The following is a 22591-nucleotide window of genomic DNA, read 5'->3' as shown; positions in this document are numbered from 1 at the left end:
CGCTGACTGAATGTCTCTTACATCTACTGCACCATATTGTATGCTGAGCTGCAAGAGTTGTGCATTCCTGTGCTGAGCTGAAATACGTTCTCAGCCCATTGTGGTTATGGGTTTCTGCCGACAGCCCCTTGGGCTCAATGTGAACTCTCTCTAACCTCCAGTCATAAACAAAATAACCAGCGATATGCAAGAAGAAATGGCACTGGATTTCCACTGCACGGCACTAGAACAGTGGTTCCCAAACCTTTTGAGCCCGGAAATAGTGAAATATGTCAGATCTAAAGGCTCACAACCCTTTGCTTCATGTCACTTTGTGAGCTTGTAGATCTGCTATTTTCACTACTTCTTGAATGTTGTTTTCATTTATTTAAGGAAGTTATTTGGATACTATAAAATAATGTTGAAATTGTTTTTAATTGATAAAGTTGTGATCTGTTTTGCTTTAACTTTTTAAAATCTATATATTATGTAGGAAATTAAGAAATGGGGATATTTACTTAAAACAAGTGGTCCAAACATGCATCCCTCCCGAGCCACTGTTTGTGAACTAGAACATTCCTCAGCTCACTCTCCAGTGTAGACTCCTGGAAGTAGCGCTGTCAGACTGCCAAAACATGCAGATAGGGCCTTGGCTACAATTCAGGGAGGAAGAGATGGGATGAAAAAAGCATGAAAAGGTTGAAAAAGTGAACTCCACCTGGGATAGCGTTGCAAAGGGGTGATGTAACCACGTTGTAAAACGAGTGTCAGTGCAGAGACTAGAGATGGCAGAGGACGTTGTTTATGCTGAAAGAACGAGATTCTATCAATGAAAGCGAGGCACATTGAGATCTACTGATAATTATTCACCCATATGAAACATTATGCGACTTGGCCTAATTGATGTGTGTGTGTGTGTGTGTGTGTGTGTGTGTGTGTGTGTGTGTGTGTGTGTGTGTGTGTGTGTGTGTGTGTGTGTGTGTGTGTGTGTGTGTGTGTGTGTGTGTGTGTGTGTGTGTGTGTGTGTGTGTGTGTGTGTGTGTGTGTGTGTGTGTGTGTGTGTGTGTGTGTGTGTGTGTGTGTGTGTGTGTGTGTGTGTGTGTGTGTGTGTGTGTGTGTGTGTGTGTGTGTGTGTGTGTGTGTGTGTGTGTGTGTGTGTGTGTGTGTGTGTGTGTGTGTGTGTGTGTGTGTGTGTGTGTGTGTGTGTGTGTGTGCGCGTACGTCTGCATGTTATTGTTGGTCCATTACAGGTGCCAATCATAGCCATTGTAGGTTCAGGGGGAGGTTTCAGAGCAATGGTAGGTTTCTCCGGAGTAATGAAAGCCCTGTATGAGTCTGGGGTCCTGGATTGTGCCACATACGTCGCAGGCCTCTCTGGATCCACATGGTCAGTAAACACGCATTTGTGTGTGATGTGACCTCTCTTTGCTTCTCTCTCTCTCTCTCTCTCTCTCTCTCAGACGGACAGTCTCTCTCCTAAAGGGATACGCATACTTCAGTTTTAGGTGATAAGATACTCACCTTTTCGGTGGGAACATTTTCACCTAAACGATGGTTTTGATACTAGACGCTCATAGTCACCTAAACAGTGGTTTAGGTGGGTCCCGCCTCCCTCCGGAGAGAGCCAGGGTGAACGTGGTGATGTTGTTTGCGTATGAGTTGCTTATCAACGCAGCTCAGTGACATGTTGTAGTTTCCCAACCACTGCAGTGTTCACCTTATCACCTAAAACTGGAGTATGTGTGGGCCTTTAGTCTTTCTCAAAGCCTATTCATACTCCGGTTGTAGTGATAAGGTGACCACCGAAAACTACAACATGACGTCACGCCACGGTGAGTGTGTGTGTGGTGCTTCACCACTCACCCAAACACATCTCTCTGTTTTTACTAACCACCGTTTCGGTGGTCACCTTATCACCTAAAACTATAGTATGTATGAATAGGCCTTCACTCTCCTCTCTCAGGCTGTCTCTGTACTCTCTCTTTCTAAACCCTCTCTCTTCCTTTCTCTCTTCATTAGCAACTTAGCACTTCCCAATCTGCTGCCCCATCTTGTCTTCCGCTTTGAACTTCCCTCACTTCTCATTTATCAAGCCTTTCTTACACATTCTGTCCACTTCTCTCATCCAATTCACACTTTCCTGCTAGCCTGTGATTCTTTTTTAGTGTGTTAGATCGGTCATATTTCAAACTCTTTACTTAGTTTTGGAAAAGTGTTTGCGGTTTGATATTAATTGAAGGCTAAATCCTTTTGTGGTTCCCCTCTTGGTTTTCCCCAGGTATATGTCCACTCTCTATTCCCACCCTGAGTTCCCCACCAAAGGACCTAAAGAGATAAACCAGGAGCTGATGAAGAGTGTAAGCAGTAACCCACTGCGGCTGCTGCTACCCCAGCACATCAGCAACTATGCCCAAGCTCTGTGGACCAAGAAGGCTGGAGGGCAGCCTGTCACCTTCACCGATATATTTGGCATGCTCATCGGAGAGACGCTTTTACCCGCGGTATGATGTGTTTACCACATGCTTTTTTGGTTTAGTGGTTTAACCTTATACGTTGTATATCAAATAGCGAAAATAGACAATCTACAAGTTCACAATGCGATGCATTGCGACATGTTGTGAGCTTGTAGATCTGCTAGAATGTTTCGCTTACATTTGCCTATTTTCACGGAATTTCCACTTATTATGATATTCCCAGAATAGTGGCGCTAGGGTTCATGTGGTTTATCATGATTTTTCCTTCCTGTTCTTTGCTTATTGACCTGCTATCCTCTAGCTGTCGCCGCCCAATGCCCCCATTACTCTCTCTCTCTCTTTTGTAACATGTGACCTTCAGTAACTATTTCACTGTTCTCTTTCAAAGTTATGAAACAAAAGGGAAGAAGAGCTACTCTCTCAAGGCCAGTTTCATTTTCTAATAATAAAAATAACTTTCAGTCTCAACCTTCAGTTCTGATGAAGGTCGAGAGAGACTGAAACGTTTTTATTGTTATTGAAGAGACAATTTGGTCTTCAGAGTTTATAATTATAATTTAGGACCTCTCCTTGAGTTGCTTTGGGCACAGATATTCTTTAAAAATTATGCCAGCATCACACTTAAAATTGTGAGGGCATGCAACCAACTGACATTAATTTTCTCTTATTTCACCTTAGCTATCACCTGCCAGGGTGAAGGCAAAGTGGGAGATTATGTTTTTGTCTGTTTAAACCATGGGTTTTCAACAGGTGGGGTTGCATGTGGTCCCTGACCATGCATTTATTAATGTCGGAAAGTGAAGATTCGTATTTTAATTTATTGTATTGACCACAAGTTGAGAAACAATGCAGTAAATGATCTGGTGACAAATGATGACGCGTCGATGTTGTCAGTTACTGGGAAGTCGGATGTCAAGAACTTCCTCAGAAAAGTGGTAAACCGTACCGGATTTCCTGGTTGAGTGACCTTTATAAGGAAATGTGCCCATAATCAATCGCAAGTGTCTGCTTACTCATAAAATAAGTTACAATGAACAGCAACATGAGTTTAATATTTCACCCACACCACGACCATATCCCCCCTCCCAACACAACAATGGTCCCCAGGTTAATTCTCAGTCAGGGTGCTGGTCCCCAGGTTGATTCTCAGTCAGGGTGGTGGTCCCCAGGTTAATTCTCAGTCAGGGTGGTGGTCCCCAGGTTGATTCTCAGTCAGGGTGGTGGTCCCCAGGTTGATTCTCAGTCAGGGTGGTGGTCCCCAGGTTGATTCTCAGTCAGGGTGGTGGTCCCTAGGTTGAATCTCAGTCAGGGTGGTGGTCCCCAGGTTAATTCTCAGTCAGGGTGGTGGTCCCCAGGTTGATTCTCAGTCAGGGTGGTGGTCCCCAGGTTGATTCTCAGTCAGGGTGGTGGTCCCCAGGTTGATTCTCAGTCAGGGTGGTGGTCCCCAGGTTGATTCTCAGTCAGGGTGGTGGTCCCTGGTTCATAATCAGTTGAAAACCCCTGGTTTAAACCATTGGCCAATCAATGTCACATTTCTTGTGCACGCACGCTGCCAGTAAAGTAGTTTTCTCATATATTGCGTTTAACTTTCATTTTGTAATGGATGACAAATGCAGTTGGATCGACTGAAACCATGGCCAATACGTCATAGGTGACTGACGTAATAGACTGGCCACACTTCAGAATTAGGCTCTTCACTGAGCACATGCAACTTTCTAGTTTGTCTTGCAATACAGTATGTGACGTAAACATTTTGTTGTGGTTTCATGATGAGATTTTGTTTTGTTTGTCGCATGCGTATCCTTGAGTTGCTTTGGGCACAGATATTCTTAAAAAATTATGCCAGCATCACACTTAAAATTGTGAGGGCATGCAACCAACTGACATTAATTTTCTCTTATTTCACCTTAGCTATCACCTGCCAGGGTGAAGGCAAAGTGGGAGATTATGTTTTTGTCTGTTTAAACCATGGGTTTTCAACAGGTGGGGTTGCATGTGGTCCCTGACCATGCATTTATTAATGTCGGAAAGTGAAGATTCGTATTTTAATTTATTGTATTGACCACAAGTTGAGAAACAATGCAGTAAATGATCTGGTGACAAATGATGACGCGTCGATGTTGTCAGTTACTGGGAAGTCGGATGTCAAGAACTTCCTCAGAAAAGTGGTAAACCGTACCGGATTTCCTGGTTGAGTGACCTTTATAAGGAAATGTGCCCATAATCAATCGCAAGTGTCTGCTTACTCATAAAATAAGTTACAATGAACAGCAACATGAGTTTAATATTTCACCCACACCACGACCATATCCCCCCTCCCAACACAACAATGGTCCCCAGGTTGAATCTCAGTCAGGGTGGTGGTCCCCAGGTTGATTCTCAGTCAGGGTGGTGGTCCCCAGGTTGATTCTCAGTCAGGGTGGTGGTCCCCAGGTTGATTCTCAGTCAGGGTGGTGGTCCCCAGGTTGATTCTCAGTCAGGGTGGTGGTCCCCAGGTTGATTCTCAGTCAGGGTGGTGGTCCCCAGGTTGATTCTCAGTCAGGGTGGTGGTCCCCAGGTTGATTCTCAGTCAGGGTGGTGGTCCCCAGGTTGATTCTCAGTCAGGGTGGTGGTCCCCAGGTTGATTCTCAGTCAGGGTGGTGGTCCCCAGGTTGATTCTCAGTCAGGGTGGTGGTCCCCAGGTTAATTCTCAGTCAGGGTGGTGGTCCCCAGGTTGAATCTCAGTCAGGGTGGTGGTCCCCAGGTTGATTCTCAGTCAGGGTGGTGGTCCCCAGGTTGATTCTCAGTCAGGGTGGTGGTCCCCAGGTTAATTCTCAGTCAGGGTGGTGGTCCCCAGGTTGATTCTCAGTCAGGGTGGTGGTCCCCAGGTTGATTCTCAGTCAGGGTGGTGGTCCCCAGGTTGATTCTCAGTCAGGGTGGTGGTCCCCAGGTTGATTCTCAGTCAGGGTGGTGGTCCCTGGTTCATAATAAGTTGAAAACCCCTGGTTTAAACCATTGGCCAATCAATGTCACATTTCTTGTGCACGCACGCTGCCAGTAAAGTAGTTTTCTCATATATTGCGTTTAACTTTCATTTTGTAATGGATGACAAATGCAGTTGGATCGACTGAAACCATGGCCAATACGTCATAGGTGACTGACGTAATAGACTGGCCACACTTCAGAATTAGGCTCTTCACTGAGCACATGCAACTTTCTAGTTTGTCTTGCAATACAGTATGTGACGTAAACATTTTGTTGTGGTTTCATGATGAGATTTTGTTTTGTTTGTCTCATTTTTTTCAGAGGATGGATACCAAGCTGAGTCAACTGCAGGACAAGATCGATGAGGCTCAGTGTCCACTTCCTCTCTTCACTTGTCTGCATGTCAAGCCTGACGTGTCTGAACTCATGTTTGCAGGTAAGCCTGTGTGTGTGTGTGTGTGTGTGTGTGTGCGTGTGCGTCTGTGCATGCGCTAGCATGTGCGTTTGTCTTATGTGCCGTTTGTTTTTGCATACATAATGAGTAAATAGAAGTGCTCAAATGAGCTTAGCCACATGCAAAGTAACCAAGTAGGACATATTTCCTTATAACAGAAACTATGTACCATGGTGAGATAAGCTGATATGCAGTGGCAGCTCTTGGTTGGTGGTTTTAGATATGAACTCTTGCTGCTACATCAAGGAACTGAACTGTGCACAAGATCATGCTGATTCTAGCTTTGAAGTGGAACTAATAAGTGGTGGAAATATATTTTTTCTTTTCTTTTTCCGATTCAAGCTTCCCATTTTGTACTTCCTCATTATTTTTTGTAGTATATTTAGTATATTTGGAGAGAAAATCTACAAGACCATGTATTATACAAGTGTTATTCAATGATTGTAGAATGCATAGTTGCTGTCTCCCAAAACATTTAGTATATTTACCATCAAGTGATATTTTCTGCTTCATTGGAATTGAATAGTAGACTGACTTTATAGATTCCTAGAATGTAGGATCTTCTGCATTATACCTATTGCCTACATTCTGAACAGCTGAGCGCTGCTGTCGTTTTCACAAGATTGTTACATCATGAAATTCTAATGCAGACAAAGAATTGCTCATGAATCAAGACAAAACTGTGGAAGTCATAGGATAGATATTTATTCTGTTACAGGGATCTTTTACACTGTTGGCAGTTGAATGATGGTCTTTCCAATGGGAAAATGACAGAAATCTCATTAAGCGAATACCACTACTGGTAGTTATCAAACTCAACCTATTACAATTAAGCAATATCTTATACCAGGAGTGTCATAAGCATGGTTCATGTGCATTGTTTAATGCAGGATGTTATTGTAACACCATTCAGTTTAAAGTAATAAATTAACAGATTGCTTAAATTATATATAAATTCAGAAAATCTGCATGTGCGAGTGCATGTGTGTGTATCTGTTCCCATCATATCTTGAGAACCGACAGACCAATCGACTTCAAACTTGGCATGCGTATCGCAGAGGAACCGATGGAGTGCGGTTCCCAGTTTACCCCACACGCGTTCCACACCCCCACAGGGAGTGCAGTGCCCGGTGTCAAGTCGGTCGGACCCACGGTGGTCAGAGCCGCCTGGGCAGGCCAATATGGAGTGTTGTGATGTTATAACAGGCCAGCTCCATATATTATATGGAGCTGGCCTGTTATAACATCACAACACTCCATATTTGGGCATGCCTGATACAGAACTCCTGTACATAGGGACACAGAACGGGTACTACTACGGGTACTTAAATATACCATTTCCACATCACGTCTGCTGATAGGCATTAGGCACAATGTTAGGTGCAGCTATTTGGAAGTTATATGTTTTTACGATAAGCCACTCCCAGAGATATCCTGAGATAACAGGCAGGGACACAAATGGAATGGGGTGAAAACATAACCCCTGTCCAAATGATAAAATTGCTATCCTGACCTGAATATACATATTTTGTTTATTTAAGAGCTCCAGAGACATGGAGACTCCCACTGAACAAACACTCCATAGCAGAATTTAGAGCTATTTCACACTTATTTTAACATAAAGAAAATCCCTTACCCTACCCTTTTCAAGTTAGCCAGGTCTGTCAAGCCATATTTATAATTTACAGTTCCAAAAACGGGGCTTACATATTCTGTTTATGAAAAGTATAATTAGATTATAAGTACTAGACCGGTGAAGGACTGACCTCCTGCTTCCTTCAATGCATGAGGAGTCCAAGTCGCTTCTCTTTACCTGACAGGGGCAGTTTCCCCACGCAGTTTCCCCCCGCTGTTTTTGCACTGTTTTTTATTTTGTTTTCATGTCAGTGACATTTCTTTGTATCACAAAGTGTGTAGGTCAGTTAGAAAAATGTAAGGTTAAACAGTAACTGCACTTTACATTATTGTAGTAAATATCATATATTACCTGTCTTAATGATGTTACTTAAATTTCACTTGCTGCCAACTTAATTTAAAGCCCCCAGGGTTATATCACGTCTGGATATGCCGGATCTGGCTTGATCAAGACATAATGCATGCAGGTTTAAGTTTAACTTGAGCCAGCTTTCTGGAACAAACATTTATTGCATCTATGGCATGCGTGTTTTTCTCAAAGCGTGCATAGAATTTCTAAATTCACCTGGGAGTGATCATGCAGACACTTCTACCACATGTTTTCTGAATCTGTAAAGATATTTAGTCCATTCCACATGTTCCTGGTATTGGAGCAGTGTTCATTTTGACAGCTAATTTTGATATAGTTTTAGACTTAGTTTTAGTGTCTTGAATACAATTTAATTTAGTTTTACAGCCTACCAAAACATATTTTGGCTGGCTGTAATGGCTGATTCTTCAATGCTGAAAATAGAGGGTATGCGCATGCATAAAGTGAATGGCAAATCGAGTGGCAAAGCGACAGGCAAAGTGAGTTTAACATTGTTTAATGTAGTTTAATGCAATCAGACAGGACTTTTCTGTTTGGATGTATGGGCTGTTAAGGCCAGAAAGTATAGTTTTTTGCCACTCACTACTAGGCATTCCTGCATAACTTCAGAGTTTCATGATGATGTCACACGCATACCCAGGGGCGAATAGTTCTTATAACTGTCAGGTCAGGGGTGCATTTGAATACCTGTTCTGTGAACAGGGAACAGGCAACGACCACCGCCCAGTGGCACCAGCCCCATAAAGGTGTGAGTCGTGTGACTACGTATTGTACCTTTGCAGTGCTAATCAAAAAAATGAATTTCCAAATAATCCCAATTGCAAGCAGCAGTTCAAACCTTTATCATGGTGCAAAAGTCCCTGTTTCAACCATGCCTTCTGATTTGGGAATGTTTGTATTGTGATAATCTTTACAAATTACAATGTCATTGATCCAGTGACCTGATTCCGTGAATGCGACAGTGTTGTTGTTTCCATGGCCCGGGAACACAAGCCACTCTGTCGTGTTGGAAACCACAGAGCAATAACAAAAGAAAGTAAAAATAAGCCAGATTTGTAAATTGATCTCTTTCATAGACAGAAAATAATGGAATAATAGGTTGCAGAGCTCTGAGCTGAGGAAATCCTTGGTGGTTTGCGTGTGTAGTGTGTGTGTATTTGCACGATAGTGACGATGTGTGTACACATTTTTCACTGCCTTTTATCACAACGACTAAATGCTGCATATCTCAAGGCTTGTGTTGTTACTCTACTGCTCATTCTCAATAGCAAATTAATGAAAATGTCTTTATTCAATAAAGACAATAATAATAATAAAGTTTATTGACCCCAGATATCAGGGTTGATGTAAAGAGATAACGGTGTTGTATGGCAATTATGGTTGATTTATGAATTCTTCTGCTTTTAATTTGTATTTGATGCTCTGTTTCAACATGCAGATTGGGTGGAGTTCAGTCCCTATGAAATTGGGATGGCTAAGTATGGAACCTTCATGACCCCTGACTTGTTTGGAAGCAAGTTCTTCATGGGAACGGCTATTAAGAAATATGAGGAAAACCCGCTGCATTTTCTCATGGGTAAGAGAGAGACGCCATGACATAAAATTATTGACAACAAATAAGGTACACAGATATACTGTGCATTCACACAGAGCATTGTATGCACACATTTATATTATTTTCCTGTGTCAGGTGTGTGGGGCAGTGCCTTCTCTATCCTCTTCAACAGAGTGCTGGGGGTAAAAGACACAGTTGGTGGCATCACCATGGAGGAGGAAATAGGTAATTTAATTTCTATTCCTCTGAAAATCGTTATTGTTTTTTAGGTTTTTTTCTCTCTGCCATCAGTGACTATGCTTGGTTTCCCATCCAGGAAAATCAGGTTTGAATCCAAGTGGTTACTGTGACAGGCTCAATTGAAGGACGGATGACAGGGAAGGTTTTAGGTCAAAAGTTATTTTTGTTGGAATGATTTTGTAGATAGTCACAATGAAACAAACGATAAAAAGACAAGCAAAAGCATGATAAGCATAGGCTCTTCCTTATCCCGCTCATGCTGTGTGCATTGATTCAACTGATACACAACAGGTGTGTAGTCACACCTCGGCTAGCACTGAGTTCAGTGACTTTGACTGCTTATATACTTTACACTAACAGTGGACACTGCTGAAATCAGGATGGTTTTCCAGTGAGTGTGTGGCGGAATTAAAATCCCTTGCCTGAAGCCCAGTAGCCCAATATCCTCTTTGGCCAATGGGGGATTCCTGTTTGGATGAGAGTGGTAGATGTTTGGTTTCTCGTGGCAGACACCATGGGTTTGTGGTTACACTAAGACAACTTTAGAAATACATCATAATACACAGTTAGAGATATTATACTCAGACATTTTAAGCCTTTTTTAGTGTGCAACACGTGCTAAATATAACTATAAGGCTTTTACCTTCCAGACATCAATGCCTCAGCACTGCACCTCTCATTGTTGTCAGTGATGTCTCACCTTCGTCATTGTCTGATAGTAGATTGACTTTGGCAAACTTTGACACCTCAACAGTGTAAAAGATTGCCCTTTAAATAGTCTTAAATGCTTACATAGGATTGGGTGTGTGTTCATGTGTGATATCCACAGACAAAAGAAAATATATCAGCTTCCTGTAGTTCTCTCTGACAGCTCATCAGATATGTGTTTAGCTTGGGGGCTTTGTTTGGTTTCTCACAGGAACAATGGCGTGGGACGTTCATAAGTGCTTAGAATGTCTCTGCCCAGTCAAAGAATGTATTAGTTTATTAGGCGTATTGTATTACTATCCAAAGCGTTTCATATCTATTGACAGAATCTCTGTCTGTCTGTCTGTCTGTCTGTAATGTTGAGTGTTCGCTTCTCGTATATTGCTGCAGTCCCGTTCCAAACACGTTCGAAACTGCCACAAGCTCTGATCGGCTGAATGGACAGGACACTGCACTAACAGAGCAGAGATGTAGCATTTCTATACTCACTTCTGTGTGTGTAGTAATATATTTTGTTGTCACAGATAATGTGTATGTTATATGTTTCGATACATATATTGATTATTTGAAATTGTGTGAAATAGTTAAACGTCAAGAAAGAAACCATCCTGTGTCTTTCTCGCTCTGCACTGAAAATTGTATCCGGAAGTAGTTGACAATTTGTTGTTTTTGACAATTTGCCTGCCAATATAAGACGCATGGCACTGTTTCTAGGAATGTTTTTACACAGGGCGCTGTTTGTTATTTTATGGCATGGGCCACTGCAAAATTTCAGTAGGCCAGGCCTATACCCACTTCCCCAGATGGCAGATGCCAGTACACCACTGGAGATAAATTATGAGCTATATCGCTATAATTATGTGGAAAAGTTATAGCAGATATAATGTTGATCTATAGATGTTCTACTGCAAATAACTCTTGAAGATGGGTCCTAATGACTCCATGTGTTTTCCTAACAGAGCAGATCAAGCCGCAGCACATCCTTGGAGAGGACAGTCTGGATAATGATGAGGAACCACGCAAAAAAGGTGACGAGAACTTAACATTGTGTGATTCACAGGCGCATTTTGACACTGTTGACACTGATTGCCTTCTTAGCCATGTTTAACCATGTTAAATGCTGTGTCAAGGTCATTACACACTGGCAAATTAGCGACGCGATATATTCATGCGAATAATTCGCATTTAAAAAAAAAACAATTGAAAGCTTCCACATCAGTGGTGAAAATGCGACCGTTTTCGCTCTGGTGTCGTATTTTGCAGAGATTCGCAGGCGAACTGCATCGCGTCGCTAATTCGCCAGTGTGTAATGACCTTAAGGCTATTATTATGGCAGTGCTGTGGGCACTAGCAGGTGTCATGACTGAAGGCACCTGCCGTTTTTGTTTTAACGGCTCTGTAGAGCCATCTGTAGAGGTTCTTTATTTTTAAACTTTTTTTGAAAATATTGTTTTCAACCTATGCAAGTCATGGATAGAACATATGTCTAATGACTGGTCCTGTAAAAATGTGCGTGTCTGATATTTTTTTAAATCTTAGATGTCAATGTGAAAAATCATTGTCTATATGATGCACCTTTTCGCAAGTATGTGGCATGCAAAAAAACCAGACCAGAAGCGTATTGTTAGCGGGGCATGCCTACTGATATCTTGCAAGAGTTATCTGATAGTCCAATAAACAGGCTGTAAACACAAGTCATGGAATAATAAGAACTGGCATATTTTAATGATTGCCCGGGATACTTATCCCAAAATAATAATAATAATTATTATTATTTATACACATTGCACATTCTCACCATCATGATGGTGGAATGATTTTGGCAATTATTTTAATGCTAGTTATAATATTGATTTTAATCATTACTGAGTTCATTCTATGATGAATTGTGGTGTTTTTAATGGCGCCAGTGCAACGTAATTTTGTTCTGCTGTGCATCTCTGATGTAAAGTAATGAGCAATAAAGATGAACTTGAACTTGCGCATCAGGTATTTATATATTTATTATTACTATTACATACCAGAAGTATAATTTAAATACGAAAAGGGGAATATTTCTCAGTCAGTGGACCTACTGAACCATATATGGTAATTACATTTATCTTGCTCGCCAGGAGGCACAGAAAACCCGGAAACAGATGAGATCCATCAGGCCAGCTGGGTCCAGAGAATGATGTCCTTTTTCACAGACTCTACTTTGTTCAACTCACGAGAGGGTCGGGCAGGGAAGGTACACCTTTTTTCTTCTTATTTTTTTTTAATATAATATAGTAGTAGGTTGGGTTGTCTGACAAAACAATAGTACAATAGTATGAGTGCATTAGTACAAACGTATGAATAGTCCATGAAAAGGAGATACATTTTGAGATTCATTTTGGAATAAAATCTCCACACCTAAACCTACAGGTACACAATTTCATGCTGGGTCTGAACCTGAACACAGAGATGCCCTTCTCCCCGTTCAGCGCCAACATCCTCAACGAGTTTGGTCCTGCAGAGGATGAGGTGGATGCTGTTACAGGTGGAAAATGCTATTTATTTCTTTATTATTATTGCTTTATTATTAGTTATTCCCCGATCCCTCTGTATGTATGTGTGTCTTTTGTAACAGATGATGTAAATAGTGTTAGTTGTGTTTTTAATTGATTGATGGTGAAATAAACAAACAAAACAAATAAAAAATAGATAACTTCACAGTGAAAGTATAGCTAAACTGAATCTTAAACATCATCCTTCTTCCCAAAACGTGGTTCTCGATAAACCAAATATATTCGTATCTGTTCTGTTCTCATTCAGACCCAGATGAGTTTTCTGGTATCTATGAGCCTTTGGATGTGAAGAGCAAGAAGATCCATGTGGTGGACAGTGGTTTAACCTATAACCTTCCCTACCCGCTCATCCTGAGGCCGCAGCGTGGTGTTGATCTAATCATCTCCTTTGACTTCTCTGCCAGACCCAGCGACTCCAGCCCACCCTTTAAGGTCAGTTGACCTGAAGGCCAATCACTGTTACCCCACACCTGGTTCACTAATTGGTGAAGAGGTTTTGCATCCTGTCCGCCCGCCGTCCGTCTGTCTGTCTGTCTGTCTGTCTGTCTGTCTGTCTGTCTGTCTGTCTGTCTGTCTGTCTGTTAACTGCCCGATACAGAATTCTTTATTTTATTTTTTTATATTAATCTTACAGATTTTATCTGTAGGAGTACTAAAGCAGTGACACAGCATTTTACATGTTATATCACACAAATCAGTATCTCTATAGTCATGTGATCAAGATGGATCTGTTAGATTTTTTCAGATTCTATCCTGATTGACTATGATTGATTCTCAAAGTTTGCAGGATCGGTCCGTTTTGAACAAAATGCCTCAAATCATAAACACTGCGATTTCCGATCAAGACAGAACCGGCAGATTGTTCATATTCCATCCTGATTGGCGAAATTCCTAACATTGCTTTCCCACAATAACTGTTTCTATTTACACAATGAAATCTGCGGTGTTAACGGAACACTGTGTGTACAAGTCAGGATGCTACAGGTGTTCTATCAGTCTGTAATGACTAGCTCTCTCTTCTTTGCGATTGCATGTTGGGGGAGTTATGAGCAACGTGAACAGGCTGGTCAGGAAAGCTAGCTCCCTCATGGAGATTGTGGGAAGGTTTAGCAACAGAGGTAATTAATTTATTTTAGGTGACTGAATTTACCCAGCTTGATCAATAAAGGTCTTATGTTAACACTCCCATCATTTTAAACCTTGTTCATAACATTTGTCCTCACTATGATAATTATAAGATGAAACATTTCTGTATTTACCCACTCTGAAAGGACGAATCACATTTTTCACAAGAACTGGTACAGTGAACAATGGCTTCTATTTCAGAGTGATAAAACCTTTTAGGAAAGTTTAGCTTCCCATCGATGTTATCATTGGAGGAAGGTTTCTGATATGAGCATTATTGAGGTTATATTGAGATAAGGTTGAAAATGGCTGGAATGCTTTTTTAATTTAACTAAGATATTGTACAAATCGGCCAGTTGTTAACATTTGTACACTCTTGACCCTGAGGATTTCACTGTGTATAATATAATTATATTGACAGACCCTGGGACAGACCCAGGGATTGGATTGAAGAATAAGGAAGTGAATTAGGAAGTGGTTAAAATGACACACGTAGAGGAAACATTTTTCAGTTTCTTAAATTTGCACCCTAGGAACTTCTGCTTGCAGAGAAGTGGGCTCGGATGAACAAACTGCCCTTTCCCAAGATCGACCCCAAAGTTTTTGACCGAGAGGGTCTGAAAGAATGCTACGTCTTCAAACCAAAAAGGGGGGAAAGGAATTGCCCCACCGTCATCCACTTTGTGCTGGTCAACATCAACTTTAGGAAGTTCAAAGCCCCCGGTAAGTATATACACATGTGGAGGTTTTCATGTGTGGAAAATAGTTTTGGGGCTCTTTTGTAGGATTATAATGAGGCACGTTTACCATCACAGCATATGAGGCATCTCTTCCTCCAAGTAAAACAGTGGAATTCCACCATATTAGGTAATTTCCGTTGTTTTACACATACGTAGGAGAAAGTTGGGCCCCTTTGTTTGCGTGACCCCAGTAAATCATCACCTTAAAGCCACAATCCATAGGTTTTATGTACAGTGTGGAGGGGGGTAATTGCAACAAGGTCCAAACTACAATGACGCGATCAAATTAGATCTCCACACACTAGATATTGCTATAAACTCTTGGCCTGTGGTGTGTGTGTGTGTGTGTGTGTGTGTGTGTGTGTGTGTGTGTGTGTGTGTGTGTGTGTGTGTGTGTGTGTGTGTGTGTGTGTGTGTGTGTGTGTGTGTGTGTGTGTGTGTGTGTGTGTGTGTGTGTGTGTGTGTGTGTGTGTGTGTGTGTGGGGGCATGCGTGCTGGGGGGGGGGACACCTTGAGTGCGGGTCCGGTGCCTTGGGGCCTCTCTCTCTCACATCAGTGGGAGAGATCTGAGTGTAAACAGACCGCATATCTTCAGCCGTACAAAGTTACACACTAACACCACATCCATGAAGGTCCCTATCCACTTTAAGGAGGGGTACAGGATATCATACCTCTTCACATACAGGTCATCCACCTACATACTTCCTCTGTCTGTTTATATATGTTACATAGGGTTGAGTTTTTTACACTGCAGGAAATTTGGGAGAAAGGACATGTTGAAGTGACTAAGTAAAAAACTATATATAATTTTATGAAGTTACAAATTGTGCTTTCATTGCACACCATACATTGAGACATATTCATAACTTTGCATGTGCTAGTTGACGTTTCATTCAAATTTAATGTCTGCAAGGTTTTTCCCTAACAGTAATGCTAACTTAGGTTTATGGGATTATAACTCACTGCCTTGCATACAGTAGTACACTCAAATTCTACACTCAGAGATCAATTAACATTTGATTGTATGGAGTAGATACCCTCCTGGGTGGGCATGTTTTAACTGACCGCCATAACGTCATTTCTTCATCTTTTATCTGCCCTCCATTTCTTGCAGGAGTCACAAGAGACACTGAGGAAGAGCTAGAGGCTGCCGACTTTGACATCTTTGATGACCCTGAGACGCCATACTCCACCTTTAACTTCCAGTACAACAACAAGGCCTATATTCAGCTCCATGACCTCATGGAATTTAACACACTCAACAACCTAGAGGTCAGTTTTATCTTCTTGAATTACCTAGACAGGATGTCCTTCGGGCACCAGTACTGTGTACTCGGTGCCCGAAGTACACAAGTTGGGAAGTACACAACTTGTCTTGGGAAGTACAACTTGTACAAGTTGGGAAGTACACAACTTGTATCGGGGACCGATGCAAGTTGGGAATGCATGCTCCGCCCAGTTACAGGTACAACACCCGTTGTACCTGTTGTCAGAGTAGTTGCTGTATCCGTTGTTAGAGTACCCAGTATGGTACCCAGTGTGGTACCCACTACCACAGATGTGACACAAAGCTCAGCCAAGTTCACGACAGCAGAACGCTCGTGCGCGTTCGTGCGAGTTTGTGCACGTTCAACGGCAGAGCGTTCATGTGTTTGGGGCCAATCCATCCCAGAATGCTCTCTGTTCCTACTCTGATGGAAGGAGAACTCGGGTGCCCTCTCTATTCATATATACTCTAAGGTTTTTCGGCTCTGGACAACAGCCGGTCTGACTGACGCACAAATGCACGCACACACACACACACACGCACGCACGCACGCGCACTCACACAGGTCACACAGGTTTTGTGAATTCTTCAATAGATAGTTTTGTCAAATGGCATAACACAACTGCCTACTTGAGAGTTATGCCATTCAGTGAAAGCTATGAATGTTTATACAGGTACAGTCACCTTTGTGCATTAAGTGCATTACATGTACAAGGAATTTGTCTTGTTCAGACTAGTGCTTTGATACTCATCAAAATAACAATGTCATGAACAAACAAGCACACACAAAATTAGCCCACACACTCTACTGCTTGTTTGTTAATGATTAATTCATTGATTAATTAATTTGTCTTAAATGCATTTGTCATTTACTTGTATCCCAAGACTGCAATGTCCAATTTGAAAGGCTATATCTGGATTAGGATTACGCAAGTTTTGACTACACAGAAGCTGTGTTACACATAACTGTAGGAATTTACTTTCACTTGCCCTGCCCTGTTTGTCAATAAAATTGTAGTAGTGTATACTGTAGGTATGCAACTGTTACTCAAAGCCTTTAGAGATATTGATGGAGGCGAGCTCAGTTAGCCAGTGCTGTTGTTGTAAAACAACATTACCACTAAATGTCGCCAGAATGAACATGATCTAAAATGTGTAAAATCTGCCCAGCAACATCAAAGTTGGCCAAATTATCCAGCACTAATGGGGTCTCTCCCATAAGACTTCAAATTAATGTTTATATGCTGATTTCTATATCTATTTGCCAACCACGTTTCAATCAAGATTAACAATGGACTAATTCAATGTGGGCTAACTGCGTGGGTTGAAGTTATTCAGCCACCCTCGGCATGAAGAAGTTTATTGCACCTGGGCCCACCTATAAAGCCATGAAAGTAATGCATAATTAAAGCAAATCACATTAACACTGGAGATATATTTTCTTAATAATGTACTTTTACCAGTGTTTTTTTATTCTAACATGATAAAATGTTCCCCCAGATAATCAAAGAGGCCATCAAGGAGAGCATTGTGTACCGGAAGGACAATCCCTCACGCTGCTCGCTGTCCCTCTCCCTCAACGACATCCAAAAGAAGAAGTTCGGCAAGAGAGAGACCCGGACGAAACCCCGGAAGTGAAAAGCTGAGGACTCAAATTTGGAGACAATTGCTGAGGTTTTTCCTATGTATATAATGTGAAACACTGTGGGTCTGATAAAAACTTGTGGTTCTGATCTAAAGGCTGAGGGTTTTATGTAAAAGATTCTTTGAGTTTGGAAGCCATAAGGAGTCTCACGGTCACCTACTCATTGTTTGGAACTTTCCATATAAGACTCTCCGACCCAATTATTTAAATTTTCAGCATCTGTGTTCAACACAGATATCATGTTCCCCTGCTCCCTTCAGCCCCCCTGAAGGAAGCATGTTTGGCTCGTCCAAATATGCTATATCATGTGAAAACATGAAACGGCACCTGATAACGATTGGGTTTGTTTGATGGCAACTCCTAAACATGCTAGGTGCACCCCCTCTGGGTCTGGATACCTGAAACTTCTCAATGATGTTTAACCACCTCATGGCATGCAGGGATGGTCTCTAAAGCCACCATTAAAAAAAAAAAAAACAAGGCTTGGAGCCGTGGCAACGGCCCTGGTCTTTTGCCCTGGTCTTTTGCTCTTACTGACGTACTGAGGTTCATCCCTCTGAATTTATAGGGTAAATGATGTAAGGTGTGGTTATTTTCCTGACTATGTTATTTCAGGCCTCTCTATTCCTTACTGGCACACATTGTTTTTATCAACTAATTTCCTCCTTCCCCAAACCCACTGCTGTTGGACATCTCAGAGGGGAGGAGGGGTGGATAGGGTGACGGGAATTACAGGATTATTAAAGGCACAACTGTCCATTTTATCTCATCACTTTCTCTCTCAATCTCTCTCTCTCTCTCTCTCTCTCTCTCTCTCTCTCTCTCAGAATTGGAGTTGAGGTGAGAGAGAGGCTAAGTTTGAGGCGGGGTGGGGAGAGCATGATCGCGTGATCACGACATCCGCCTGTAGCTTTACGTTGCCTCTCGGCTGCGCTTAGTGGAATTTTACACACTACACCTATACCTGCAGCGTTGGAGGCCTGGAATCTGACACACTACACCTATACCTGCAGGGGGGCCTGGCCGTGCAGAGAGAAGTGGAATTTTACACACACCCTAACCCCAGCCTCATAGGATCACATAAACTCAGAAGACAGTTCTACTAAAGCGGGCAAAACCTTTGTTGCATTTAAAACCTTTTATCAGAATATTCTCTTGTATTTCATGACTGACTTGAATTGATACTCAAAGCTGAGTGCAACAAAACACGACAAGCAATGCTGGTCTTATGAAGACTGTAGACATCTCTATGTTGAAACAAATTCATTTCGGAGCATAGTGAAATTATGCAATAGGTTAAATACTTAACATTACGTAGGTTTAATGACTATATAATACATATTTGTCAAGCACTGTTACAGTAGCAAAAATATGTTTTCATTATTTGTGTTAACGTGCTACCTTTTTTGTGTCCTTTAACATTGTTTACATTAGTTTTTCAGGAAATCAAATCAAGGGGACCAAGTTGTGCACATAAACACTTTGCTCAATAGCTTTGATGGATAAATAATGTCATGCATATTGTTGCAAAATACACATCATTGAATTAAAACATGGGGGGGGGAAACTATGTACAGTTGTTTGTCTTTATTTGATGCCCCTCCCTGAAATATCATGTTTGGAAGGAACGCAAACTGAACTTTTTTTGAATTCTTACATTATTAGCTGTGCATTTTAGAATTGATTTAGAATTTACTGACCAGCTCACCTAGGAGCTGGCCCCTGGCTATTTTTCTGAATGCAACCTTTGCTCCTCTGACAGGACCCTTCTGGTACTGTAGTTAAACTAGTCTAGACTGAAGACCAAAGGCAACCATTGAGGCTTTGGAACAACCTGCCTGAGGAGAGCTAGCCAAATCAGTGTCTTTTTCAAATAAACATACTTTTACAGTACCCCCTGACCCCCTCCCATGGATTTTATGTTACATTTTATGTTAATTATACCGTGATACTGTGATACCATGCCATTGTTCTGTTAATTGTAACTGAACAGCAGACAGGTAGCCTTACCCATATTACCCATATTAATAAAGGTAATTCATTATTCAAATGTAGACTGCATAATGCTTCCTCAACAGCAATATGTATACATTTCTCTGCTGTCGGGAGGAAACTCTAAAATGTTCATTTTTCAGGAAATGAAAAATATACACTTTTCAGGAAATTAAGAAAACCTTATATATTTTTTAAACAAAGCAATACAGCCTCATCAAAGTTGGTGTTGTAGTTCTTTATATATTGTAAATTACTTCCATGAGAGGGGGAGAGGTGGTGGAGTTAGTTGCTTTAGCAGACATTTTGAGGGTCCAATGGAGTTGAGAGGTTTTGTCCAAAGCACTTTTTACTACTTTCCATTGGTTCAATATTTTCGAAACACACAGACGTAAAGGGTGTTCAATAGCACTGATTTATGCAAAAAGAATAAAAAAGAAACCCTCAAAAATGGAGTTATGAGGTATCCTCCTGACAGCAACAAATGATACTCTTGTGTACTGTACTAAAATGTAGCTTTCATTACAGGATCCTCAAGAGATATGAAAGAAGATTCCTAGTCCTTTTGTCTGTATGACCTCAATGGGGCCATACAACTTTCATAAGGTTTATTCTTCCCTGAGAAAAGCTGTGTAAGCACTGGCAAATAATATAAAGTAGCCTATTCTGGAAAAGATTTCTCAAGCCCCCTGAAAAGTATTACGTTCACTTTGTTTGAACATTAAATGTTATTCCCTACTATTAACCATTTTCATGCAAATGGTTGCTTGATATTGCGTTCAAAGTTGTTTGTCAAATCTTTGATTCAGAGTGTTGGTGTGTTGTGGATACAATTTGTGAAAAAACCTTCAATCTAAAACCTTAGATATTTGCACTACATTATTTTAATTATGCTCAGCTCTATGACGGGTCTTTCTGCCGTTTTGCTACTGTCTTCTAGCTTGTATAAAATCTACCTGTACCTGTACATGTTCTATTTCTAGATTATGGCAGCACTCATTGAAACCCCGTGTGGATGGACAGGCGATAAGAAGCCCATGAGGCCTGTGGGTTTGTCTGCTCACTTGCTCACTCCCTTTTGTTTGTAAAGTATACATCCCTTTTGTTTCCATTTTGGGGTTTATGATGAAATTGGTTACTGTAAGTGCATTTGATGCGTTGGTCCACTTTTTCTTATGCTTGGTGTCATGAAGTTTTATGGCTGAGGAGTTTTACAAAACAGCACAAGTCTCTTAACTGCTTCTTTCACCTCGACAAGGGCAGCATGCAGCCACACACAGACTCTTGCAGACTTGCTCCAACTCATCACCTGGTAAATCATTATATTCCCCAATTAAAGAATCATGCAAGAGCAATATTCCATCATATGAGAGTACTAATTATGTACTTAGGATACTTTGCTGCGGTGCAAGTCTTGGAGGCTCTTTTCTCTGGCTAGGAAATGTCTCGCTGTGTTTGTTCTTCAGTGAAACCCCAGCAGACATTCAATGCCTGCCTGTCTCGATTGACTGTATAGGCGGTCAAATGTTTTCCATACTTGTTAAAGTGCACATTCACGTGATTGCCCTGTATGTGCCTGTATGCTTGACTTTTTATGTGTTGAGTCATACACATAGCACAGACGGGCTGTGGCAAACCACAAATCCCGCAATGAGGACACTCATGACCAATGCACGCATGTGTGTGTGTGTGTGTGTGTGTGTGTGTGTGTGTGTGTGTGTGCACACACATGCACCTCAGATACAGAAGCTTCTGAACCCAGGTGAGTATCAGTAGAGTTAGGTTTTTGAAGTAAATTTCCCATTCACTGTGAAATGTAGGCCTATGTAAGATCACAGACATTCTAGGGCTATTACCAATATTGGAAAGGTGATTATTTGGAAAGCCAGACAATTATGCCAGACAATATTGTTGGCTGCTAGGAGCGTCGCAGAAAAAGTGAAACCAAGTCACTTGTCCAATGGACAAGTAAAATGTTGATGTCCGGAAAGATTTATTACTTGTCCCGGACAAGTGGACAAGCCTTAATGTCAAGCCCTGGAGTTCATTAAACAAGTACGGTATGTGGGAGGGTTTATTGCCCTCCCTCCTTTTCTGTTCCTCGCTGACACCATCCTACTATTCTGGTTGTATTACTGCACTTCAAATACGTCCGCTGGAATGTCCAGCATAGTGAGCAAAAGTTTCTCATGACGAGAGTTGACACAACCCGGACAGGCCGGAACCTGCCTGCCTCAGGGAGATATGAGGGCCCGGGGGCGTTCCAGTATGTCTTGACCAGATGGGAAATAGTGTGTTTGTGTTATCTTTGCACCTCCTAAGGCAAAGTGCCAGTAGTCTAGACAGTGTGCCATCAGGAAATATGAAAACTTACAGTAATATAGAGTATAGCAGGTGTGTCACTTCCCCCAGAAATCCTGAGAACAAGGCTCTGTCTTTGAAAGTTTTTGGATCTGATTTCTTTAACCAGACTCTAAATAAATAATGAGCCTATTGCCAATAGCTTTTCTGGAAGCGATGTTTTTCAATGAATAGGGTCTCCGGTTGAGAGTGCATTTGTCATTTTAAGTTCTAAAGCTAAAAGGGTTTCAAGATCACTGTTGGTTATTTATCCATGATGTAAAAGTTTGGTCAAGAAGATGCAATGATTTGTTTATGACAAATGATTACAGTTACGATGAGTACAGTACATTAGCAAAGTGGAAATTTCAGCTTATTTCCCGAAAATGCTTTCATTGGCGTAGGCGTTGACCTGACATCATGAGTTAAAGCTCTGACTTAAAAGCCTATCTGTCATGATGGACCACCATGGATGACCAGCAATCTCTCACCCATAACCAACCTAGTAAAATAAATACATCCACTGCAACCTTTATTTTAAGTAGTGAATGAGG

The 22591-nt window shown here is 41.5% G+C and overlaps 1 protein-coding gene across 1 annotated transcript in view; it reads left to right on the top strand.

Moving 5' to 3' along the window:
* Positions 1 to 19262, top strand: part of pla2g4ab (phospholipase A2, group IVAb (cytosolic, calcium-dependent)) — a 31766-nt gene extending 12504 nt beyond the window's left edge. The window contains exons 9-20 of the mRNA XM_080771325.1: positions 1230 to 1366; positions 2258 to 2480; positions 5739 to 5853; positions 9315 to 9452; positions 9567 to 9656; positions 11339 to 11407; positions 12494 to 12609; positions 12786 to 12900; positions 13176 to 13360; positions 14587 to 14776; positions 15908 to 16065; positions 17561 to 19262. Of these exons, the coding sequence (XP_080627451.1) occupies positions 1230 to 1366; positions 2258 to 2480; positions 5739 to 5853; positions 9315 to 9452; positions 9567 to 9656; positions 11339 to 11407; positions 12494 to 12609; positions 12786 to 12900; positions 13176 to 13360; positions 14587 to 14776; positions 15908 to 16065; positions 17561 to 17698 (1674 nt within the window). The 3' untranslated portion in view covers positions 17699 to 19262. The remainder of the gene's footprint in view (positions 1 to 1229; positions 1367 to 2257; positions 2481 to 5738; positions 5854 to 9314; positions 9453 to 9566; positions 9657 to 11338; positions 11408 to 12493; positions 12610 to 12785; positions 12901 to 13175; positions 13361 to 14586; positions 14777 to 15907; positions 16066 to 17560) is intronic.
* Positions 19263 to 22591: the final 3329 nt, after the last annotated feature.

Source organism: Protomyctophum bolini (assembly GCF_963924005.1).
Source record: "Protomyctophum bolini genome assembly, chromosome: 8".
In the NCBI taxonomy this organism is placed as follows: Eukaryota; Metazoa; Chordata; class Actinopteri; order Myctophiformes; family Myctophidae; genus Protomyctophum; species Protomyctophum bolini.
The sequence above is the reverse complement of the archived record's forward strand: the minus strand, read 5'-3'. Positions and strand labels throughout refer to the sequence as shown.